This window comes from Amblyomma mixtum, chromosome 6 (assembly GCF_055824585.1).
Source record: "Amblyomma mixtum isolate Tamu chromosome 6, ASM5582458v1, whole genome shotgun sequence".
NCBI lineage: Eukaryota > Metazoa > Arthropoda > Arachnida > Ixodida > Ixodidae > Amblyomma > Amblyomma mixtum.
The window spans coordinates 86,761,310-86,787,917 of record NC_143017.1 but is presented as its reverse complement, the minus strand read 5'-3'; the positions used below and the strand labels follow the sequence as shown (position 1 = coordinate 86,787,917).

Here is a 26,608-nt window from a genome sequence, read left to right as displayed (position 1 = left end):
CACAGTCAGCCAGCTATACAGTGCAATAAAGTGTGCCCAAGAAGAAAGGCTCAGTAACAGTATGAACAGCACAACAGATTTCTTAACAGTTGTTTTGGCTGCTGCTTCTCCACAATCTATGAAATAGACTGCTGCACCTTATATACATCTTCCATGCCCATTACAAATCAGCTACTACCACACACCATTTTGCAACAGCATTAGGACAACACACACTGTTTTGAGGCTGCTGACCTGACCAACACTGGTAATGACAGATACTACCATAGACAGCCTCAGCCTTTGTCACTAATTTTGAGACAACAATAGATGCAGATATAGCACCTCTACATGACGCAAGCTGTTTCGGTACCCGAAACAGCCACTGAAACGGAAAGGCTGCTCAGTGAGCCAAAAACTTACTCCTTCTTCCGGCCGCCCTCATACACCATGAGGTAGGAAGGCTTCAGGTCAACCAGCACCTCAAGAGCTTTCCGCTGCTCAATGGCGTGCTGCAGCCCTGTGGCGGACATCGCCTTGATGTCGTTCAGCTTCGATACTGCCTGTGCCTGCAGCCTGCAAGCATGGAAAGAGGAACACAAAATCTCTCCAGTTAAGCATTATGCTTTAGCTTCACTGAACAGAGTTGTGTACATGTCACGAGGTACTGACTAAGTCAGTGGTACAATCTTTATAAAAAAAACCTAAATACATCATAGTTCTGAATTTACGTTGAGCCCATGTGGACAAAACAAACAGCCTGTATCAAAGACTGCAAAGGCTGCAAGGCAGCAAGAGCAGCCACTGCCCTGAACTGAATACCATGGCTATGCCGTGCTCAGTGCTCAAGCAGTGTTCACATGAGCTTTCAGCTTTGTTAATGCGCCACTTTGATTTTTCCACTGAGACCAATCTTAGAGCTGAAAGTGCAGCTATAAAGTATAATTTAAAGGTCTGTACACAGATATTGAATGACAAAGGTGAGTTCGTGCTGTGCTCGCTATCCTGTCAATATCACGCTGCTTCTGTAAATTTCAAAAGCCCACCCATGTGCGGTATACTTTTACTTTGACCAGCTCTCATGCCTCCAAGCGCGTGAAATAAATTAGAGCAAAAGGACTCACTTGTCAAGGGTAGCCTGCTCTGGGGGACTGAAAACACCCACCAATGCTGCAATGACAGCCTGAAGAAAAGATGCAGACATACACACATATACCGTCTGCTGTGTAATGTAAGAAAGACATAGTTTAATGCTAACAGTGATATGACAAGTTATAAAGCCCTTCTGTCAGGGCTACTAAGCATAGCAATGTGCACCTTAAGCTGCACTGCAGCATCAAATAAACAAATTCCACCAGATTAATTCTATATGCAAATAACTATGTCCACAATTGCATGAGCGACCTCGTGAATAGCTACCGCAGAACAGCCAAGGTGAACTAGTGTTAGCAGAAAGAAAAACTCTGCTTTGTTTCCTTATGATCAAAGATTTGTTTGTGGGTGGGACTCTTGATGCATTCAAAATTAATCTCACATCAAGTTAAAACGTTCAAGACTACAAAAGCATATGAAATGTTCAGAAAAACAACCTTCTGCTTAGTATCAACAGCACAAGGGCTTAAGCTAATTGATGCTTTACCTTTGAAAGGTTTAGCGCTGTTTTGAAAAACAGAACAGGGAGAGGGGAAGAACAAATCGCAAGTGCACTGGAAGAAGCTTTTAGTCCTAAGCATGCCTGCCTCATTTTTCCCTATCCCTGTTCCATTTTCTAAAACAAAACCGACGTTCCAAGGATTTCACTTAGTAACACTGTTCAGGTGCCTCTCTACGTTTCAGCTGTGCAAGAGCAATTCAACATACCGAGTCATGAACCATCTCCACTGGTTCTGCAAAAAGATGAACCCTGTGGTCGCACTTCTCGTCAATTGGGTTTGTTTCAAACAAAAACGACAAAAGGGTCTTCTTCTCATTGCCCGCAACATTCTCGGATGATATCAGAGTGCAGAATTCTGCCGGGTCCTCGGGGAAACCTAGGATTCTGAATTTCTCTATTTTTGATTCCAACCTGGAAAAAACAAAGGAACAGACTTATACATGCACTTAAAATATGTGCACTGGAAACCTAGGTGCATGATATACCTGCCAAATTTATTGTCCAGTGAGCTGCTGGTCAATTTCTCTCCATATAGTACAGTAAAAACCCACCCATACAGTTGAACCTCATTATAATGAAATGTGAGAGAAGCCAACAGCCACAGAAACCAAGGAGCACAGGGGATTTTTTTTTAATTAATTTATTTTTTTTTTGTGGTGTTGATCAAGTAAGGATATTACTGAATATGTTGTCGCTTAAAGCTAATTGATTAGAAAAGCAGAAGAAAAAACAACCACATGCCGCCGGTGGGATCCGAACCCACGACCTCCGAATTACGCGTCCGGTGCTCTACCTCTGAGCTACGGCGACGGCTGTCAAACCTTCTGCTTTCGGGGGTATTTATGTTTACAAATAACCTAACCTTGAGAGTGTTCATCAGCGCCACCCACGTTCGTAAGCGGCGGATGTGGAACGTCCTGAGTTACCGCTGGTATGACGTAGAACGCCATCGAACGGCGAGGGTGGAAGCTGTGTGAGAACCCTCTTATGCTTCCTATGGCGTCAAGGCTGCCAGAACCGAGACCCTCGCTAAGCAATTAAGCAAACAAGGGAAGGGGAATGAGGGGCTCGTTATAAATATGAGAGAAGCCAACAGCCACAGAAACCAAGGAGCACAGGGGATTTTTTTAAAAAAGGAATGACGATTCCCCTAGGAATGACGATTCCCCTAAGAAGCTCAGTCAACATGGGCTAAGTTACGGATAAAGAAGTAAGCGCCGGGCCCCTTCAATTTCGTTACACTTAAGTTCAACTGTAATACGAACCCACATATGATACGAAGTGCAATTTGGAGAGAGCAAAAACTGCAAAACCGTCTATCAACGTATAATGTAAGGAAAGCGCATCGAAAGCATTTATTTGCACTGTACTTCGCACTTTAGTGATCGTCATCGTCAGGTGTACTGTTTTCAGAGTCTGTTGTTAGAGGTATCTACGTGTTCGGTACAGTAGTGCACATCCGATATTCTGCATTTCTTTAGAGTACAGCAGACGTGTTCTCCGAAAATGGTGGCCCAAGCACTTGCGACCAAACTGCGCAGTGTGGCTGTCCATTTCAGCCATCCGGAGGAAGTAACTGTGAGTAACTGTAAGCTCTCCCTACCTCATTCAGTCCATGTAGCAGCACTTTACATGGTGCCGGTACTTTCAGTAGCCGTGATTACTGCCCTTTTAAAAGCAGCAGAGTGCTGCTTTCATGGTCCAGACATTGTGCGAGGTGTGATTGCACTTTTTCCAATAACGCGGATGATGACAACAGGTCAGCACAATGAAGTGGGCCAAAACAGAAACAGCCAACCAATGTCACTGCTAGACAGCGCTTGATCTCGCTGGAAGCCAGATGTTTATGCCACAGAATAATAACAAAACCGGAACTGCGGATTTCGGCTCAAAATTGTTTGTCTCCACATAAAACATGAGGAAGAAGTTTATTATATGAGGTTTTCCGGCATGCTCACTTGTCGATGACCTCGTACCAACAAAAAGAATTTAACACATGGACTGACATCATTGGGAAGGGAAACTATACGAACATATAGAAAAACATATTGTCACGTTGTAGTGACGGCAGTCCAGTGGTCAGGAAGACACCAGCCAGTCTTGGAAACGAAGCTCTTTATTTGGGCTGACTTGCGCCCGCAAAATAACTGAATCACTCGGCGGCGGCGTAAGCAACAAACGTGCTCGTCGGTCGTCGAACTACGAATGTCCGCAGCTCGCGGCATCGCTCAATTTAAAGGTGGCAAGGAAACTTCCAGATAACAGGACAAGATCATCTACAGTAATCTAGAAAAACCTAGATGCAGCCTTTCATGGCTGCTATCAATCGAGATTAGTCTGGTTGCTTCTCGCGAACAAAAGTGATAACAACCCTTTCCTGCAGCCTTGAGCGTGATCGAACAAACACTACAATGATACATGGCAATATGAAGACCCCCAACATTTTGTCATAACTACCAAAACAAGTTTTAAATTTATGGGGGTTTTGACGTCCCAAAGCAACTCAGTTTTATGAGGGATGCAGTAGTGAAGGGCTCCGGAAATTTTGACCAACGGGGGTTCTTTAATGTGCACTGACATCGCGTAGTACATGGGCCTCAACAGTTTCACCGCCGTAAAAACTCGACCACTGTGGCCAGGATTGAACCTGCGTCTTTCGGGTAAGCAGCCGAGCATCATAATCACTGAGACCCCACAGCGGCACACCAAGACAAGTAAACAAGCTGATAATATGCAGCTGTTTATAAAATGAAGCAAAAGTTTGAAGATAATACAATAAGAAATTCCAGTCATGTGAACCTAGTATTCCCATAGATGTCAAGTTTGATTGCGAACAGTTGTGTCAACATAACCAACACTCATACACTCCCTCTACGATCTTGTCCTGTGGGCTGTCGTACATCCCAGCAGAAGTTTAATGCCATGTGTTTCAATTTAACTTGTACCTCACTTGGCTTGAACAGACACTGAACAGCTATATGAGATTTTTATTCTCAGCAAAAGGTGAGCTTGCAGAAATAAGGAATGAAAATGGAACTTTTTTTTTCTCCCACCACTCAATCCAAAACCTGGACGTCAATGCTGGAAAAGTCCTCTATAATCACCGATGGGAAATGGATATCTAGCCTCGAAGATCGGCGCAAAAAAAATTGTATCGTCATTGCAGTTTAGTGGTGAAAACTGCTTGTAGCAAAAATATCTGTGTTCCATTTTTCGGCCTTTTGTAAATATAAAAGCTCCATTTTCAGTTACAAGTTTTGAAAATTTGGGCCAAATTGAAAGTCATGAATCCCCTTAATTTTACATCTGCCTTTTCACCTGGCCCTGGACTTAAGGCAGCATTAGTTCCAGCACACAAAGATAAGGGCTTGCCAAAGAGACAAGCCCGACACTGAAGACTTACTTGATAGCATCTGTTCGGGGCCTCTGCTCAAAACTGGCAGACATGTCGTCCAATATAACCTGCACAACAATGGTCTTCCTACACAGGAGAGAGAAAAAAAATTGAAATGTGCACGGTGCAAAACATGTGCAAAAGGGCACGGCAACTTGCAATGCACGTTCCTAACAGAGCAGCAATGATGGGTATTACACAAGCTGTTAAGTTGCTAGCAGAGACCGGAAGTACACCTCCCCCAACCCCTGGAAAGAAATTTAATTTCTTTCGTGCACAACAATAATGCTTATAAGGGCACTGTAGGTAGCTGAATAAACAATGTAAAATGTCATATCATTCACACTGCAATTTTGCGCAGAACAGGTACCAATGCAATACATTCCAGGCAAAAATTTATCAAACTTGCCATTTTGCAACAGAGGAAAAAAACAGGAGGAAGGGGCTGGACCATAATATCCATAAAAAATTTGATGAGAGAACACAGTCTTACGTTCTTGCTTCATCATGTACAGCCAATGAAAAGTTCTTCAGCAGGAAGTTGAGCCTCTTAGAAACAAACTGAAAAAGGAAGAAGCAAATTCCTTAATACCTTGTATACCATACACTAAAGTACAGTGCACAATATCAAAACAAAAAAATCAAAGAGATGTCAGTCTGTGCTGCAGTCGAGAGCTAGTGTAATCACAAAATGCTTGGAGACAACAGATTATCAATGTCTGCCACTGTACAAAGAAACAAAGTTTACTACTGTTCTGATAAATCTGCTCACCAAAACACATCAATTATTTATGCATCAGCATTAAAACGGTCACCAAGGAACCTCAGAGTGCCACCTTGGATATAAAAACCTTTCATGTGTTAGCCTTTGATATAACGAACCTTAGTATGCCACCTTGGATAATGGACTTTCTTGAGCTAATCTCGGATATACTGGACCTAAGTATGCTGCCTTAGATACAACAACCTTTCTTGTGTTAACCTTGGATATAACGAACTTTCGTGTGTTACCTCAAATATACTCAACCTCAGTGCACCACCTCGGAAACAACAAACTGTAGTGTGTCAACCATGGATAAACATAAGTTTAGCTGCTAACACGTTCAAACAATCCACCAAGGATCGCACAAGAGTTTTTTTTCCATGGCAACACAGACTGCACAGTATTTGGCAGTGAAAACTGATATGCACTACGGCAGTCACATTCTTACGTAAAGTGCTGCTTTTGAACCATCTGTGTAAATTTTCCTCCAGTGCAAGGCATATTCTTGCATGACCTGTTCGCATGCGGGTTTGTTTCTTATGGAAATGTGTCAGGGTCACATCGCAAACTAAAGGATGGCTGCACAACGGAGGCACTGGGTTGGATTTTTCTGCAACACCTGGCAGTGTGCCAAGTACATCCGGCCAATTTTTTAACAGTATCACATGACCATCGACCCACTCGCTTGTCAGCGCCTTACCACAGTGCAGAGTGGCGAAACAAGCGAGAATAAGCACACACGTAACACATATGCTTACAGCCAGGTGTATGTCCAGTTCACGACATATATCTTCAAATCAAATCAGCAACAGTCTGACTTCTCGAGTCATATCAGAGAATATTGTTCTGGAGGGGCGTTTCAAATAAAGTAGCAGAGGTTCTCTGGTATTTGTTGCATTTTCAGGACATGTGCACATGTTAGTGTAATCCCTGTAGGGTAACAGCGCAACAACGGTGGGACATGGGCAAGACAAGCACTATCACATATTAGAGCCCAGTGTACTAGAAATCCCAAGTAAAGCAGAAATTTGGGTGAGTTGCTATGCATTCATTAGGGTATGCATTAATTAGTCCATGCATTCATTGTCCCATCACTGTTACACTGTTCCCCTATAATGAATGCATATCAAGTCGCCCAAACTTTTGCTTTAGTGTAATCCTTTGTGCTCAAGAGGCGGCTTATTGGTTTCTGCATAAACACTAGTTATGAGAGATGTTTTGTATGTGCCTGTGAGCAGGCGCAGTCCTGAGTTGTGTATTAGATCTATGTGCTTTAGGTATGACGGTCTCACTGGCCCATGAAATATGCATCTGTAATCCAACGTGGAGCGTACCAGCGAGTGAAAGACATGTAAAGGACATGTCCTGTCGAAACCAATGCATTCTTTTGATAAGGAAAGTGACAACAGCAAGGAGGGTGATCTGCAATAGCAGTACAGCATCCACTAAAGTCTTTAATATTTATTTAATTGTAAGTAAAGATCTTTTGCGAGTCTTATTTGACAATTTTCCTAAACACCTATTTTTAGATCAAAAGAAACTATCATTGAAAGCCCACACTCCAGATTAAAATTAAATGGCATAGAAGGCCCTACGGCACTTGAAAAAAAATTGAAACTCAATGCCGAAAGTAACTTACAGTGACTGGGTAGATGGGTGCTGAGGAGTTTTCTTGGTAACCAATGGCAGCATATAATTTCTCCTTTTCTGCAGGGGTCATGGCTTTCTCGAACTGTTTGGCTGCAAAACGGCAAAATAAGAGCTTCAAGACTTAGTAGAACGTTAAGTTGGGCGAGTTGGTATAGGTTCATGGTTGAAAAACAGCGCACAAAAGACTAGACACAAGAGTAAAGGCGACGAAGCGCTTGTCCTGTCGTCGCCTTTACTCTTGTGTCTAGTCTTTTTGCGCTGTTTTTCAACCATGAGCTTCAAGAATGCGGGCTTTCTTCCAACAGTCAGCTTATTGTGCTAAATTCAGAGCTTCCAGCACAATTACAAAACAACAGCTGAGGATAGGATAGCGCAAGTAACATAAAAAGAGTTAAAGATTTAAAAAAAAAAAATTCAACTGAGGATAGGATAGCACAAGTAACACAAAAGGATTTGAAGACGTAATGAAAAAAAAATTCCCAAAAGTTAAAATTCTGTGAGAAAATTATTCCCTCAGATTTGCAATGTCAAACTTCTTCCATGTCCTCGTACATGAAATCTTGCCACTCACACCATGTGCATTGTGTGCTTGCTAAAAACTGCCAAGCTAAGTAAAAGCTCATTGACATGTTACACATTCATATGCTCAAAATCGTAGGCATTAAAAATGCCCTACAGAGTTGCACTATTTTTCTTCCAGTTATTATGTTCCCAGGTAACACAGTTCCCTGCCACTATGTTTAAAATTTCATCCAATTTTGGTAGTATAGCAAGCAACCGCAAATGTTTAAATGTACAAGCAGGCATGCGACACAAAGAGCTGGAATGCAGAGACATTCGTCGACCGTGGTGACTTCTCTGAGTGCAAAGTCGCAGCTGATCAATGCGATTCATGAGACGCATTCATGCTGAAAACAGATGTACGCACCAATGTCCTGGGTCTGAGGTGCTACGTTGCTCTGGTCACCACCATACCACCAGGATGATATCCAACTTTGCTTGGGAGCACTCAACTGCTGCTCTTCAACCTGGCAGGCAGAACAAATGAAGGAGCCACATTAAAATTTGAAGCAATGCCTATTTCTCTCAGCATGATGCATTATTTGCTGCATTTCTCCAAGAATATGCTTTGCAGTGCACACAAAGAGCTAAAGAACACGCCTGCTATCAGTGACTACACACACTTCAAAAAATAACGTCTAAACTAAACTGAGACTAAACTGAGACTACCTTGGACCAATGTGCCCAAGGAAGTGAAAGCTGGAACGACTGATGGTCGTGTGCTATGAAAGGACATTCAAATGAGCTCCTATCCAAGCCTACCTCCAGTTCTGCCTGGCGCCTGGCAAGTGTGATGTTGAAAACATCCAGCTCATCCTCAAGGGTCTGAAAAATGTGGTAAAAATAAAATTCAATTCAGCCAGCCAACACAGCATAAAGACACTGCTAAGTTATTGTAAGAGATCCAGCCAACCTTCAGTTTTTCCGAAGACTGTTTGGTTTTTAGCTTGACCTTGTACTGGGCCTTGTACGCTTGCACTTTGAGGACATGCTCATGCATGTGCTTTAGTGACCAATTGCGCCGGCGTCGCCTTACTTGCTCCTCCAAAATCGCCTCATAGGCAAAATGCCACCTGCAAACAATTAAACAAAGCAAGCAAGCAGTGGTGAAAAATGAACTACTACCACATCTTTCCTTTCCTTCTTATTTTCCGTTTCCTGCACCCTCATTTTGCAGATTTTGTGTACAGTACATTTCTCTTCCATCAACTTTTTGAACAAACTAGTAGCGAAGCTTTTTCTTTTCATTTAGGAGTCAGTAACATGTACTGATGAACACACACACATCGGTCGACAAACAAAAATCAGATGACATTAAAAAAAAAAAAGGTACCCCCTTTGCCAAAAGTAACCGAGCAACAGGTTCTTGCTTCTCAAACGTATAACGGAGCATTTACAGCAGCCCTAAAGACCACCGAACGGTGCCGTAATGTAAGGACAAGGTCTCACCTTTCTTTACACAGAATCAGAGCTTAACCCTTTGAAGGTTTTTGCCTTATATGTACGGCGGCGGTTTTCTGTCCCGCAAGGTCTTTGCCGTACGGGTACGGTTTCGATCTTCCGTTTGAAATTTTGCACCAAAAGAACAATGCGTGCTCACTGGGTGGTGCTGCCACCTCTTAGGACTTACAAGAAGTGTTTGGATTTTGTGCTGCCTTCTTACGGAGATAAGCAGAACTTATGTCTAGCTTTAGCGCGGCGGCACAGACTGCGGCAACACCCCTTTTGTAGTTTTGGTTTCGCCGCGTGATCGCAACGGAGTCGCGCGAAATTTGAGTTTTCTTTTTGTCAGCACTATCTTGTAGGGGTTGCCGAAGTTGATTTCTATCTTTACTGGCGCTGCTCTTAGCTTGCTTATCACCGTTGCTCGCGAGGTATTCTCGCCCTCTGTGGCAACGTGCCTACGCGGTTTTGATTCCGCCGCGGGATCGCAACGGAGTCGCGCGAAACGTGTTTTCTCTTTGTGGGCACTGCTTTGCAGAGGCGGCGAAAGTTGATTTCTATCTTTATTGGTGCTGCTCTTAGCTTGCTTATCACCGTTGCTATTCTATTCTATTGAACATTTTCCAGTTGTGAGTGATGCTGTCACCAAAGTACTGTTCCTAATTTTTTTTTTACTATTTATTCTCGATTATATACATTTTGTAGATTCAAGATCCGCAATAAAGTAATTTGACCACCTGGGAAAGTTTTCTTCAAAATAATTCGACCCTCAAAGGGTTAAGGGCTGCCATGAGTGCTTCGCTACGCGGCTAAGAAACAAATCACCTGTGCCGGGTTACTTTTGGCACAGACTGTACATGTCCCACAGGTGACTTCTGAACGATTCAACATTTAAAGCTGCAGACCATTGATCAAAATGTGCCACGAAATTATGGTGGCAATGAAAAGATCTTGCCTCATGTTGCAAGGACTGATCAAGTAGTACTTTGGTTTCATCTAGTTGGTTCACAGCTGAAGTTGATTCTGAGGACAGTGCAAAAGAGACCCGGACAAGGAAGGCACATGAAAACAACGGAAGTCATTGTACCGTTGCTTTTGTGTGCCTTCCTGTCCCCCCTCTCTTTCGTGCCATCCTCAGAATCAACTCTAGTTGTGAAGATCGAGCACTTCAGTATCCAGGAAATGAGGTTACGATTTTAATTTGGCACTGAAAATCGCACAAAACAAACTAAGTGCCGTCTTGCGGTGAAACCCTGCTATTATCAATGGATCCCACTGCATAACCACATCTCGGTAAAATATCACAGATTTGTTTTAGGTGCACAGTGCTTTTCTGTGCACATAAAAGCACATCGCTGCGGATGTGCTTTTAGCTTTTGTCACTAGATGGTGCCACAGTGTTCAGCAGTTCTTGGATTAAGGTATGACGAAACACTTGAAATACCAATTTTCTTGAAAAATGTCGTTTTTCATTTTTATGTGTATTTACCATGAACATTCTTTTATCTGTTGCACAAAAACTCATGATTCTAGCTAGTGCCATTCAAAAGTAACAGGCTAGATTGTTACTTACACTGTGCTAAAAGAAAAAAAAAGAAAAAGGGCGAGCTACTGCATGCACAAAAAAAAAAGATGAGCGAAACGCTAAAGGAAAACCTCCTTATAGGTATGAAGCATTTTAGCACCCTTCGATTTTTACTTTCTTTAGTATATAGAAACTTGTGTACTACATAGAACTAGTAACCTTCATTCTTATTTTTCTCAAAATGCAATTTTCTTCTTTTCTATGTTAAGCCAACATGGATAACATCGTACCCAATAAAGATTTTCTCTTGAAACTTGGCACAAACATACCAGGATGTGTAATGAACAAGGATTATTGAAATCCATTAAAAATTTGTCATGTTGTGGCTTGTTCTCTGAACAGCCGAGCTTTTGGAAAGCCATTTAATATTGTTGTATGTTTTCAGTTTTTTTTGCAGTAATTCCTGGCGAGCTCATCACAGCTCTTTGTTCCACATAATTGCACAGCTGATGATAGACCTGCATAAATTTCAAAGCATGATGACGTGTATTCAATTGTTTGCGAGTGATCACTGTTAGCGTGGGAGGCAAATTTAGCACTATTCAAAGGAATATATTGGTATTATTAAAAAAATACAAAATTTTTTTCAGCCGATTTATATCGCTGATGATATTAACATGGTACACCTAACATTTCAAAAGAGTAAAATAAATTTTATTTCATCAAATAAACATTTTTCCTTCGAGAGTGGTGTCATACTTTAAGCAGTAGATATGGCCCACCAAATCTTTCATTGACAAGGCATATGTCACTGTGCCGTAACAGTTTTGGGTGTGGAAACTGGAATGGATGACAATACTAAAAGTGTCCAGTTAGCGTCTGGCAGGTGATAATCATTTAGTTCTCAGTATAACACTTTTGCAGACATGAGATCACCATCATGCTCATCGATCCTGGTTGCCAGCATTTGGATACATGAAAAGGGACCCATGCATCGACTGAAAAATTCTACATAAAAATCTTAAACATCATTTCTAACAAAGCCGTTGAGCAATCAAGCACCTTAAACAGCAGGTATTCCGCTGCAGCAAAAAAACAATGGGCGCTTAAAAGTCAGTGGTCAATCCCTTTAAGGCTATGATACAAAGCTGAGAAGCACAATGATGTGAACAAGCCAGTGTCAACATAGACTGAACGCGGTACGAACAAAGAGATAGATTGCAAAAACATGCAATATACCATCTCTTGGCATTGTTGTGCACCGGAACGTCAGGCCTGTACTTTCTGTAGTGCGCAGCAATTGTCATCCTCGTGATGGAATCCGACAACGCCAGCATGTCTTGAAACTGCAACGTGTAGGCATGTGGAAGTAAGACTATTGGCTCAAAGATGGCAATCAAAACAAATCAAAAGAAGAAGAGCACGGTGCAATGAACTGCATATGATATGTTTGCAGAGGCAACATCGAACCTGGCGCTTGCTGATGCCAACACTGATCTCTGCAACGACGATGTCCAGAACCATTCCCGTGGTGCTGTAGTTGTTGATCTCTGGCCTCGTGTCCATGGTCAGCTTGGCAACGGAAGAAATTGGACCCAACACTAGAAGAGGCAACAATAACATGGTTGTATCTGAAAGCAATCTACCTACAGTAACAGGACCACAGTTGAGGGCTGGGAACGGTGAGAATTTCCAAAGTATTGCCGCACTACACTTACAAAAAGGCACCAAGATAATGGAAGTCCGTAGGAGCAAAATGTTAAGATGTGCTCACAAGAAAAGCCACGTTGCAGTGCCAGCAACACATGCACTTAGCAGCTGTCAGTCATATTCTGCTTTAAGCATGACTTTGACCAAACCCAATACTTCTGCATAGTCATGAACAGTCTTGGACACTGCAGAATCCCCAGTGCATGACTGCAATCCTTCACAATAAAAGTTGTGATTGTTCAGAAACAGTTTGCTCTACAAGGTGAAACAAAACTATAATAAGGGTGTGTGCTGGCGGCGGAGATAAAGGATCGACAGTGAATGAAAAGAAAACCCTAACAAAAGTTTGCAGAATTAGGTTGTCACTAAAGTTGGGGTGTTATACACACTGTCCACAGTTTTAAAGTGCCTGATGGAGTGAACAAAAAACCTCTGCCTACTCGAGTACCATGAGCTAACACAAAGCACAGAATTTTTGTTAGGTGCTTCAGAAGCACATGGCCTTTGAGGGAAGAGTGGTAGCATTTGCTTCTGAAACAATCTGCTGCATTTACGGGGCACATCACTTTTTGTACAGTACATCTTGTGCACTCCCAGAGTCACAATATTACACCCTCTGAGCCACTTTTAAGAAAATAGTAGATTTCAACACACAGTAAAACCTCAATAATTCGAACTTGGTTAATCTGAAACCCCAGATAATTCGAACATTTTCTGCGGTCCCATAATTTCTAATGCAAATTTGACCACATAATTCGAAGCGGCAGCCTGCACCAGCCCGGTTAGTTTGAAGACCTGGGTGCTACGCAGGAATCCCCGATCTCGATTTCGCCGCAAACCAGTGAGGCCTCTTGGAGCCGCGAGACACCACCGCAGGACAATGCCAATGCTTGATATGTGACGTATCCAAAACTATAGTGGGCAGCTGCACGTGAGTATGGAAGACAGCATCGTTTTTTCGCTTTTAATCTCCACTGGCTTTAGACTGCTGTCCTTGTGATCGCACCGTTAAGCTTTGATTGCTCTGTGCTGCGCACGCACCGCGACACCATCCCGCAGGAAACTACAAAACAAAGTGCGGGCAGTGTGTGCGTTGACTTGTAATTGTAGTCAATTTTTTTTGGCAAGCAGGAGCCACTGGCTGTATGTGGTAATATAGCAGTTTCTCCAATACAGGAGCGTCTTCCCACATAGAATTTTTTTGGCTAGCTCAAATTCTTTTGCTGTGCTCGGCTAAGAATAATTGTCGCAGTCTCAGTGACTGAATTAACAAGGTTTTACTGTACAATACTCCACTGCGGTACTAATGATGCTTCACTGCAAACACTGGCATTATAAGTGGCTGCAAACACAGTTTACAAACATTCAAGGCTGCTAAACTTGCACAAAGGTGCATTGCAGTGTGCAGCGAACACAACGACTCCTTCAGAAATACAATCTACAGGCAAACCCGCTCAACTTAGAGAGCTACTGCTAGCTTACGGGCCAACGGTGCAACTATGCAATGATAGCGAAGTGCTTTACTTACTGTACGAAACATCGGCCGGCCTCACAGCTTCATTGCTGATCTTCTCTTGAAGCAATGGCTGCAAATTATCACAGAAAGGTCAGCTGCTGTAAACACAAGCACCAGGCCAGTATTCTGGAAGGAACCCTTTCAGACCACGCCACAGGCTACAGAGGTTGAACAAGATGCAGCAAGAGAAATCCGTGCGTAGGCCCACTACCTATCAGTCAATCTGACACCACAAAAACATTAAGTTTTCCGTTACAACAAAATGAAGAATATGTATAAATGTTTCAAGAATTCTTAAAACAGCCACACAGTCACCTTTCTGACATTCTTGTAGGAGTGCAATATGACAAGAAAAAAAGAGAGGAAAGAAGAACACACTGCATTGTGTTGCCATTGTTGTGCTGGCGCCCACATTTCGCTGGCTGGCCTCTCTGGAAGCCAGCGCTGCGCGCCCGCCGTCGCTCAAAGCAGGCCCAGACTCTCTCGGACATGTCGCGGCTTGCACCGTGAATCATCCGCCTCGCCGGCGCCGACGCGGACCCTTCCTCTTCCCCTCCTCACCGTCGGTGCGAACTCCTACGACCCTTCGCCGGCCGTCGCCTCTCGACCATTGGTCTAATTTGAACGGTGGCCAGTACCGTGACCTGATTGGAGGATTTAAACGGCTGGCTGCCGCAACGGGCACCGGCGGCTTTAAAAACGAAGCCGCGCTGAGCCCGAGCAGCAGACGGGCAGCAGAAGAGCCATCACGCCGGAGCTACGCTCGCCGCCGGGCCTTCTTTGTGCTAGCCCGTGGTGCTCTTGGCCCTTGTATCATGTAAAAGCCCTTGTACATACTGTACATAAAAGTCATTTGACTCACCGTCGCCTCGACCGTTTCCCTGGCTCGGACACCCAGACCCAACAGTGGTGGCAGCGGTGGGATGCCCCAAAGTCCCAACACCATGCAATTTGTCACCCATGCTTTTCTTGTCAAGGTTTCGTTTATGGCGTAACGTCCCAAAGCGACTCAGGCTATGAGAGATGCTGTAGTGGCGAGCTGCGGATAATTTCGGGCACCTGGGGTTCTTTGACGTCCACTGATATCGCACAGTACACACGCCTCGAGCATTCTGCCTCCATCGAAATGTGACCGCTGCGGCCAAGATCAAACCAGAGTGTTTCTGGTCAGCAGCCGAGCACCATAACCACCTCATCTTGTAACATCATGCTGCTACAAAAGTAATATAAGCCAAATAGCCGAACTGCACATTTTACTTGCCTTTCTGCGAGCCAGAAATGCTTCTTAATGACTCTGCTTAAGATGGCTACGCTTTATTATCAAAACTCGTTTGGATGCAACTTTCAAGGCCATATGAGGATCTGGCACATATCATACAATAAGCTGGCTAGAATGCTTTTGATAGAACGGACAACTTAAACTGGAATAACGCAAAAATTTATAAATACCCTTGCTACAAAAGCATTATATGTCAGATGTTCTAATACTTGACTCTGAAGGCACTTCAGTGTGATCATTTGAGAATACAGCCTTTGTTCAATACTAACCTTTATCATCGGCAGCCCTTGGTCCATGAACAGCTTGCAATCTGGGTTCCAGTACAAGCCAAAGCTGCTGACATCAACAAGCTAAATGAAAAAAAAAAAGATTTTTCCATGTAAAAAAAATGATCATTCATTGATGTGATCATAACATAGTATATAAAACCCCCACGGAGCGAGAATAAGACCTACTCTGGTATAATATTAGTGTTTCATTCAGTAAAACATCTGCATAAAGCAGTCATTTTTTTCCTTTATGCTCCATTTATTTAAGAGCAGCTGATAGGGCTCATCTGACACTGCATTCAATTAATATGAATAAAAGTATTAAAAAAAGAAAAAAAAAAGAAAAAGAAAAAAAAAGAAAAGAAAAGTAAATTGCAAATACAATGCTTCCATCTATTCTTAGAGATAAAAAAAAAACAAGGACTCGACTACATGTGACATCCCAGGCAGCAAGTTCCTATTTTATAAAATGTATTGCACAAAAAAATCCTACTACTTTGCAGTGCATGCATTATTCATAATTCACTATGACCGCGAGAATTCCACACAAACAATGCAAGAATGCTAAAGCAAGTCAGTGAAAGCTCTGACAAAACACTTAAATGCCAGTATTTTGCAACAGAAAAATGGGTTCAGGCAAAAGAGCACGCATATTCTAAAATGCTCTAATCATTGCAGCAAAGAGCAGTGTCATGTCCAAACTCCTTATAAATGTGGCTAGAAATCACTATGCAACCAGCAGCAAAATGCTTAGGGTATGCGGCTGCAAGGCCTTCTTTTCATATGATGCCATTAAACTGTCTCCCTAAGCTAGTTCATTCTTGTTTATTAAAACATCAGCATGAGAAGCAGGAAGTGAATTTGAATGGAACATGTTCCTGCTATGTTCACACACAAGCGATATTTGATACTGCGTTGCACACATACTTCGGCCTTATTTCTCCAGTTTGTTATGCTGATGCCTGAATATGCATGAAGCAACTCAGACTACATCCATCCGGCATTTCCATTCTTGTTGTCCAAGCCTATTTTTTTAGGGTGCGCTCCTCCCAGTAGCACATTGTGCTTTCGTTGTGTACATATGGCTCGTTACTTTGACGCATGAATAAGCATTGTATGTGTTCGGTTGCAAATGGGCCATGCTGACAACAGCAGCTGAGAGGTGTCAATCTCAAGGCAGAAATCAAACTGCAACAGAATGGGGACAAGAGTTCTGCGCTGCCTTCTTCCTATTTCCTGGAGTCAACAGTATAACAGAATATGATAACCTGCTGCATCCTGAAGTATGTGTTACATATTCTTTTCTTTTTCAACTGTCCAACTTCTACAACATGCCTGTACTTTCCCCTATAAGCTACACTATATATTCCATCCTAAATCACTCACTGAAATTAAGAGGTTTCCGTGGCTATGTCATGCTCCTAAAAAAAAAAGAAACCTTCTCATCTAGGGAGCTTTTTAATGCCATAGAAGAACAAAGCTCCCACCTTGTGCACAATCCGTGCAGACACGTCAAGCACACATGGCTCCCAGTTTTCATCAGTCGTGTCGAAGGACAGGTTGTACAGGGTGATGCCAAATGAAAAGGGATGCCCCGGGATAGTGAAGTTGTCTTCATAGCGGATGTGGATGTTGCGGATGCGGATCTGCAGGTTCTTGATGATCTGCGCAGTCAACTTCTCGACAAAGGTGTCCTGCTTCTCTTCCTTCGGCTTGTCTGCGCATCGCCCCCATAAACAGTGCCACCACGGCATCAGAGCAGCCAGCAGCTCAGTAGGGGTACAAGGAAGGGGGAAATACACTAACACTATAGTGACACTGTCAGTGCTTCAAATGCACTCAATTCAAATCTCCACTTAATTCAAAGTGACGCTCCAAGCGCTGTAAAAGGTCCCTTTTAAGTTGAACTTCACATATTTCAGACAAATCTGCGGGCTCCTTCGAGTTCGAATTATAGCAAGTCGCCTCAAGTATGGTTTAATCTCACAAAAAAAAAAAACACTGAGAAATGCAGGAACCTTTGTTTCCATGAGAATTTTGTCTTCAATAACACCGACTGCCACCTGTGGTGCACAGCAACAGTTTTTAGTGACAAAAAAAAAACTGAAACATGCAGCATGAAATGGCCTGGTTATCACTGGTAGCTACCATGCATCTCTTATCCCCACTCTCATGACTCAGTTTAACTGTTAATAACCATAGCCACGCTTTTTTGGCTGTCTATTGAAATTGACACTGCACTTTTTTCAAATTAATTTATATTTGTATTTATTTGTATAGCGCTTGCAGTCACTGCAGCATGCTAAACCTGGTTACCTATATGCATGCAGCTTTGCCAGACAATGTACACACAATTGAGGTGCATATTTAAAAGAACTATCTAAGTATCAGCTAAATATGCTGAAAGAATTTGTGATTTTGATATGTTTACTAAATAAAGTGCTGTGTTTTGCTAATACCATTCACACTATGCATTACTTGCTTTTTCACAAAAACTCCCACATATGCTTATGCTTGACCAGACAAGTTAAAATGTTTTTGAAACATGGCAAGTCAATCGATGATAGTATTCAGCTTGAACTCGTGTCAGTGACAGTTTCCTCTCATGTTTTGTTTAACACTCATTAATAACTACCATCCCTCACCAACTAAACAAACAAAATTGTTACAAGCATTTAGTGCATTGTAGTTCCAAGATTTCAAGAATTTGACAAGCTATGCAATTTCTTCTAAACATTTTATTAAAAGCATGTGCAAGTGTTTCCAGACTTTTTAATTTAGCTTCTTAAATTAAGTGCTAGTCAATGAATACAGTCAAACATACAGCATAAAAATTATGTGCAAGAGGAAAATTGCCCTGACCATATGCTTTTCTTATGACAAATATTTTTCTCTTTAACAGTACTTCCAACCTTAGAACTCAAGTGAATACAAAGAAAGAAAATTTTTGGAGATAGAACTCCATAAGAAACCCAACATTAAACACACAATGTATCCTGCTAATATCTTCCTTTTCCTATACTAAACAGCCAGTCTAGACTCTTATCTGATAAAGATTTGGGCCCAGGGCATGTAAACACTTATCTTTTGACATCCTGTCCATATCTCTGATAAACAGAGACAGGCTTATTATCTGTGGAGAATGGAAGATGCAAGCAGTGAGCAACCAGCGGTCGCTTTTTGCTCGGCAACTCCCTAACCACTTCATTCTTTTCCTTTTTACCAGTTTTTGGGTACTTATGCTCATTTGGAACTACAATTTCATTTTTTTTCTTTTTTACTTGAAAGAGAGTTATTTTTTGTCTACAGATGCTATTGTACGGTGACACATCAAACAGAAACTTCAAATTTAGCACCTGAATTTCATGGAGTGCAGGACTTCCAGTAAGACAAGGAAAGCCAGCCCCGTTGTCTGCTCTTGTGTGTGCATGTTTTTCGCGCCTTTAAATATTTACCGAGTGGACAAGGTGATTGCCCCCTCCACTTTGACACCTGCCAACTGCGTCAAACAGCGTACAAAACACTGCAAAGCTGGACACTGTTGTTTTCTTCAAACCATCGAGGGATTTTTGGAACGCGACGTGTCGGCAGTGGTGCGTCGGACAGCGGAGCGCCGTGCGTGCCAGCCCCGTGTTGCACGTGTGCGCGTGCGAAAGGTGTGCGCGAGACAGGCACGAGGAGCGGAAAGCTGACATGTCAGCAAACCGAAGTGTAGAGGAAGGCACCGCACCACAAGTCTGGTCTTTCAAGCGTGGAAGTGGCAGCTGTCGGACGTTGAGTCCGTGCTGCCGGTGACTTCCCTTGAATCATCGACGCAAGACCATTGAGCCCCATTCAAGCATGGAGGTGGCAGCCGTCAGACTTCGGGTCTGTGCTGCCGTGGATTTCCCTTGAATCAACGACGCAGGCTTACTGCGTCCCTTTTGAGTTCGGAAGAGGCAGCAAATGGATTGAGGGTCCTTGCTGCCGAGGCTTCCTTGGATAGGCTGCACAAGCCTACGGTGTTTTGGAACGCTGTCGACAGGACCTGGCTACGGTTTTCCTGCTGCAGCTGCCCAGTTCTTGAGGGCGGTTGACAGGAGTTCGTCAGCGTCTCCCGTGTACATCTCCGTTCCTCACCTCCTGCCTACCTACCACCGCCTCCTTGGACGCAACGCCAGCGACCCATCTCAAGTCGCCAACCCGACCCATCTCAAGTCGCCAACCCGCGTCCTTGCTGCCTGCAAGGCATTCCCACTCCACCTGGGACGCTTTGTATCCGGTGAACTCTCTCCTTTTTATCCCTAGTGTTGTACATGTCCAGTGTTTGTTTTCCTTGGTGTTTTCGTTTCTTTTATTGGCTCCTTTGCTTTAAAGTATAAACACGGCTTCATTTTGTTTGATTCATTTGTTTTCTTCGAACCTGCACGCGAAAGCGTTCCCCTTCAGCAGTTGGGGACACATCACCCCATTTCGCAACATAGTGCTAACAACATAATAAAAATTATGTTGCTGCAACGCCAGGACCTATTTAAGAGCAACCTGTTCAATACTTTCGATAGCCTCGAGCCACACGAATACTACAAAAACCTCTGTCCTTTTAAATATTGCTCCGATTAACCAATATCCCAGTGATAGTGACCAGCTCAGAACAGTGTTCATCACCTCTCTCTGCTTCCTGTTGCTTCACCAGTTCGATTCGAGCAAGCTCTCTCTGCTTGGACTCTCGCTGTAGCTTCTGCTCTTTGGCTGCATCGTATTTCACCCCTGAAAAGAACAAAAAAATTAAAAAGATATTAAGGAACTGTGATCAAGAAAAGAAAGCACAAGCTTTGACAAAACTAGACCAATTCAATACAGCGAATGAGGACACCACAAAGTGCTGTGTGGTATCTTGATTAATGCTTGGCTACGCTGCTGTGCTCTTCCAACTAAGTAAGTAATCATGCATCATCAAGCCCAAATATATGTGCTGTCAAGCTATAGTGCTTCGCATAAAACAACACTGATGGACGTAGACGCATTGGAAACATAAAATTTACTGGTTATGTACACGAACACTAAGCAAACAGATTCTCTCAAAGGGATACAGACACAAACTGAAGTTGCACTGTATCGACACGTTACCGCACACTAATGACATGTGATGTCAAGACTTTTTTTTTCACCCATATCCCCAAGGCTAAATTTCACCATTATCCACTTCCAACCAGTGATCCAAGGGTTCTTTTAGGCCGTGCCGTGGCAGGCTCAGTTGGAACTGAGTGGTTGGAAAGAAGTACTAATTTTAAATCCAATTTCCTCAGCAATTTCCTATGACAATTTTAATTTTACCATGCTGCATTGTGCCTCTACTCTCCTTTAGCCCCCTTTCTTTTCAGATTAATGCGTTGTTTTATATTTTTTTTACACAGTTTGCCATCTGTATGTACTTTTTCCTCTGTATCCTCCAAACAAAAATGTACGCAAAGGATGCTGCAGGTATCAGAATAAATATTTCAATGTGTTTTGTGCTACCAAACAAATACTAACATGGCCAGAAATGGCCAGAGAATCAATATTTACTATTTAAAATATTTAAACTCGATTAAGCTGCCCTTAGTATCCCTTTAAGATGATTTATTTTGTTTACTTCCTTGATCTTCCATATTACTGTTTGAATTATAATCAGAACAACATCAGAGAACTTACCGGACTTTGGGACAATAATCATGTAGATGCCTTCCACGGTGGCAGAATAAGTAGCACTGTACAAGGACTGCCATGGTATCTTCAAAGTAAGCTTTTCTGAAACAGCATGACAGCAAATAAAGATACAGACAGTGCCCCAGGTGTTGTCCAACAAAAGAAAAGCTAGAGAATAAAATCGCAAGCTGGTAAATTTACTAGCTCGAGTAAACTATCACCGCTCTGTATGTCACTGCTCCGTGCTATAGTATGCACAAGCCAAGTTCAGGCAAATTGAAGGCTTGCAAGTTGTATAACTGTACAGTACATTACAAACTATATCCTCGTCAGACCTAAACAAAAGTTTGGCCTTTCAGCATTAATCTGAATACATATCTCAAGCCTTGGTGATCCCATAAATGTACGCATAAAATCTGGCAGCCGTAGGTCCAACAGTTCTTATTTATGAGTTTTCTCCATGCTCTTTGCTATGGGCCTCTGGGCCTACATAAGCATGCAACATTTTGCAGCGTATATTTAGTTAAATACATTCACGAGAGAATGCACATGTAAACCAAAATTGCAAGACATCTCATGGAAAAGCACAAGGGACTTGAGAGCTGTTCGGCCACTAGAAGCAGAAATCTAGTTGAGACAAATCAACAAACTTGGAAGGCTGCTCAGAGCGCCCCTGTAGTTTCACACTTGTTGCAAAGCTCACTGTGAGCACTTTCTGAATTCTAAAGGCACTTAGGCTGCAGGAGTGATGCATTTATTTGTTTAAGAATTCCATAAAATACAAATGTGCATTGTAATGTATACAGGGTCTGACGGGGATATAGCGTGGAATGCAAAAGCAGTATATAACACGCACCTATGTGACCATACGACACACGGAAAGGTAGATCAAGGTCATCAATAGCGCTCTGCTTTATGTCCAGATCCTTCAGGTTGATGTCTCCTGCATGCAAAAAAGGCAAAGGCATTGAGATCACTATTCCGAGCAAACGCTCAGTTAAAACACGCCGAAAAGTACTGCACTCTGAACAGAAAGGAGTAAAAAGAGAGCAAAGTTGTCCTCTAGAACACACCCTTTTATAAACGGATGTGCACCTTTTTTACTCCCTTTTTACTCCCATATAGGTGTATTTATGTTTAGAGTGTGTAGCCAAGCAGACAAACAAAAACGCCTTATACAAGTATGTCTCCTTTCATAGCACTTATTACCCTTATTTCAGTGCTTTGTAAGCTCAGTCAAGCCAGAAAGAGCAACTCCGGCCATTTAGGCAGTAAATGTCATGGACACAAATTATCATGGGACATTTAACAGAAAGGCGGCGAGAACATATAGTTTTGTATATAAGTTAGCTCAATGGATAAAAATTAAGATAACATGCAAGCCTCTCGACATTCAAAAGAAACTAGGAATTAAAAATAGGTCAGAATAAAAAGCCACCTGCTTTCAACTGTAAAACAGCTGTTGAGGCATACGCGCAAAATGTGCATTTGTAAATGTTGCTGCATTTAAAACGGGAAGCTTTTGTTTTCTGTCCCCTGCATGTCGTCAGCACACTTGCAAGCAAAAAGCAAAAACCAGGTTCTTGCTTAATTTTAAAACAAGAACACCACTGTGAATTTACAAGTTGATACAGAGCCATGAATGATGTTCACATGCATCTCTTCCTCCAGAGCCAAAGATCTTGATTAAGCAGGGTTGGCACTGACAGCACATTTATTCTTACTCAGCAAAAGCGTTCAGATCAGTCACAGATGTACACAATATATGTCACAGTTGCAACACGAAGCATGTATATAGTTTGGCTGACAGCAGCACATACCACACAATTAGGTGCAAAGCTGCAGCAAGAAAATCCATTGGCAACCAATAAATTTGTGGAGAAAAAAAGCATCATAAAATGTGCAATGTGAAGAACGTCTAATAAATAACAGCCTAGCAAAACAAGTGCCTGCTTGCAACAAAGTAACCCTGCAGCACAACCGAAGTGGGCGAACTCGCGTTCTGAGTTGATCACTGATAGCATTGTTAATCCACAACAGTGGGGGCGTGAGGCAAGCATTGGGCGTGTGAGTCAGAATTGACGGACAAATACGGTGCGGGCCCAAGTATGCGGGCTGCAGTAAACTAGACTGTCCCACAGCGTTCAAAGGCAACAAATCGTAAACATAAAAGTTTGCCCGCATACAAATCCGCTTGCGAGCCTCACAGATCGAGAACCAGCAGCCCATGAAACAACGGCAAGAAAAAAGATACAAACAACACCTGGTATCCGTACGCAACAGCAATTGTCAAGCTTGCGAAAATAACGGGCTCTTTCATGAACAAAAACCAACCCGATGCATTGTAGCGCGGATGCCACATACAGCAGCAGTATTTTGATCAAGCAGCTTTGCTGGGAAGTTTCTCGTTTCCCTTCAGACGCGCACTTCGTTGTTTATCATGCACGAACACGAAACGCACCGCCGTCAAATCGTACAATACGTGCACATGCTTGCTGACGCGCCTAGTCAGAAAAGGAAACAGGTCTGGCGCAAGCTAGCTAACTGCGAGTGTCACGGCACGCGATCGCTATTACACATCCACTGACAGTTAAACAGTTGGCGGTGCTACCTCGCACTGGTGCAGGCGCGTACGACTCATGCAAAGAGAATCGGAAACTCACCTCCCCATATTCCCAATTTGAGTTGGGATGTGTCCAAGTTCTCAATGTAGTCTCCAAGAATGTAGTTGACCAGCTCGACGGCTACCGATTCGAAAACCATCGTCAGTCGCCGACTAGAACTCGGCTGGAACGATGCTTAGCGGGAAACCGCGAGTTTGTTTCGTTCTACAAGCGCTGGCTCCTCATGTCAAGCATTGGGCGTCGAACGCCCCGGCTAGCTGCTGCTTGCTGCCTCGCGCCGTGCACAACACCCTCACGTGCCCCGCTTTCGCGTCGCTCGCTTGCTGAGCTCGCTCTCCTCAATGTGGCGCGGATGTGCGTGCGCCGTCACGCCCCCTCCTGGAGATAGATGCAACAGAGACAAGAGCTACAAATAGGCAAGAGCAAATAAAATGCTGTAAGCCTCCTCCAGCTAGCTTTCTTCGCAGTGTGCAACATGCCCTCACACATTGCGCTTCGGTATCAGTTCCCACCGAAACTCAAGTCTAATCTTTACTCATTGTAACGGTCGTATTGTTTCGGCTTCTGATTACTGACGATGTGACCACCTCTGTACCTGGGCAGAGAGCTAAACGTTTCAGGAAAAAAAAAAAATTAAATTAACCGGGGGATGGAGGCTGGGGGGGGGGGGGGGGGGAGCAAATTATGGAGAACTTTGTTTTTTCATTTGCTGCTAAAACGAAACCGAGGGCAAATCACGCAAGAAATCATAACGCAACTTCAAATTTATGGATCTCGCACTGGCTCGTACATTTCTGTTTTTGTTTATTCAAAGCAGTTGTGCAAAATCATTCCAAAAAAAATTCGCATAAGCCGAAGTAAACAGAATTCAATTAATGCTTTGTCATAAGCAGCTGATGGAAAAATTCAGTCATGTAAAATATGATCTCCCACTTCGCACAGGTTTATCATAAAAGAATTAATATCACGACGCAAGCACAACTAAGCGAGAGTGCTCTAGGATACTATTCATGAAGTATAGATAATATTGATATAAATCGTACGCAAGAGCCTTCATTAAATAAAGATAGAAAAGCAATAATCGCCCCCTACTTCGCTCTTTTTCCTTGCGCGCGCCCCAGGAATTCGATTGGTTCGCTGTGTCACATGACATCAAGTACGTTTTCCATGGAGGAAAGAAGGAAAAGAGGAGAGGCTGCTACGTCACATTTTTTGAAGCCGGAAGCGAGGGCTCCGCCATGACACTTGGCCGCTGTCTCAGCCAATGGCATGCTAGCGCCGCGAAGATCAACGCGAGCAGCGCGAGCAGACGATTTCGCGCCGCGCCTGGCTGTCGGCAGCTGTCACACACGGCGGAAAGTGAGGCTTCTGCTCCGATTGACAACAAAGACGCTGCGATGCCCAGCTGCTGCGTTCCTGGGTGTCGGTCGCGCACGCCAGGACAAGAACCGGGCGTCACTTTCCACTCGTAAGTATACTGCATTTTGTTTTCGTATTTAATCGACTGCGTAATGAGTAAAATGCATGCTCGCAGAACATAACGCGCGACACGGCGTGAACGTGGTATTCGTACCGCCCCGGACTTATTCGTGGCTCTTTGTCCGAGTGCAGTGAATAGTATTGTTTTCAAACAGGTTTCCGAAAGATCCAGAGCGAAGGAGCCAGTGGACTGAGGCCGTTAGACCAGGCCAATGCGACTGGGAAGCAGCAAAATGGACCTTCAAAACATTTTCTGGCCGAGCACTTCGATCGGATGTCGCCGCTCGTAGTTCGTATACGTGCGGATGCCGTCCCCCTTCAGGTGAGGAACCACCTCGATACATTGTCAAGAGATTGGAAAGAAATGCTGTTATTGAGAAGGTGCTTTATTATAGCATTGACTGCATGTATGCTTTCAATATGACGTTTTAGGTGTTCATGAAAGAAATAGAATGAATGGCTTTAGCTAGACGTTATGATCGAGTAGCGCGGCTACAGTATTCCCGCACTGATAAAAAGTAATCACTACTGCTAAACTGGCTGCGGTTTGTATATGGCTCTGATGAAACTCTGCTTACTGTACATGATTATTTATTTATCAGCTTACGCACTCCTTCATTAGAAGAAAATAAAAAGAGATCCTTGTCATCTATAGCATCGAACACACCACAGTTTCTTTGGGGCATCATTTCCACTTGATATTATTACTTGTAGTGTGCAAATGTTTGCGCCTAGCAGTAATCTGTATGGCGGTGCATTTTTCTTGTTATCTCGGCCATAGCGCCTGGGAAGTGTCACTGTTTTATAAGGGAGCACTGTGATTCCTTAAAACCATAGTTCGTTTGCAAAATAAATCAGAAAGAAGTTCCTTAAGGCATAGAGCACCGTACGTATTTGCTCGCGTAATTTGAGCACGTTTTTTCTTTAATTAGGGCTCCAAAAAGCGGGTGCACAATTTACGCGCAAGCGAGTTATCCGAACACATCCTAAAAAAAAAAAAAAAGGTTGGCACCCCTCGCTGGCAAAACGAAAAGGTTGACTCGTCCTCCCCACCCACGCTATGTAGCTCCCCGCGGGGTGGCATGACGGCACGTGCTT

The 26,608-nt window shown here is 43.2% G+C and overlaps 1 protein-coding gene across 6 annotated transcripts in view; it reads right to left on the bottom strand.

Moving 5' to 3' along the window:
• Vps13 (vacuolar protein sorting 13C) overlaps positions 1-24,222 on the bottom strand; it is a 103,445-nt gene extending 79,223 nt beyond the window's left edge. For all 6 annotated transcript variants that reach the window (XM_089548304.1, XM_089548306.1, XM_089548307.1 and 3 more), the window contains exons 1-18: positions 24,071-24,222; positions 22,264-22,350; positions 21,414-21,509; positions 20,388-20,489; positions 17,231-17,460; positions 15,744-15,824; positions 14,208-14,265; positions 12,440-12,570; positions 12,209-12,315; positions 8,915-9,074; positions 8,764-8,826; positions 8,369-8,468; positions 7,430-7,530; positions 5,521-5,588; positions 5,037-5,114; positions 1,840-2,044; positions 1,104-1,162; positions 403-555 (exon numbers count right to left, since the gene is read on the bottom strand). In XM_089548304.1, the coding sequence (XP_089404430.1) occupies positions 403-555; positions 1,104-1,162; positions 1,840-2,044; positions 5,037-5,114; positions 5,521-5,588; positions 7,430-7,530; positions 8,369-8,468; positions 8,764-8,826; positions 8,915-9,074; positions 12,209-12,315; positions 12,440-12,570; positions 14,208-14,265; positions 15,744-15,824; positions 17,231-17,460; positions 20,388-20,489; positions 21,414-21,509; positions 22,264-22,350; positions 24,071-24,170 (1,979 nt within the window). In that variant the 5' untranslated portion in view covers positions 24,171-24,222. The remainder of the gene's footprint in view (positions 1-402; positions 556-1,103; positions 1,163-1,839; positions 2,045-5,036; positions 5,115-5,520; positions 5,589-7,429; positions 7,531-8,368; positions 8,469-8,763; positions 8,827-8,914; positions 9,075-12,208; positions 12,316-12,439; positions 12,571-14,207; positions 14,266-15,743; positions 15,825-17,230; positions 17,461-20,387; positions 20,490-21,413; positions 21,510-22,263; positions 22,351-24,070) is intronic.
• Positions 24,223-26,608: the final 2,386 nt, after the last annotated feature.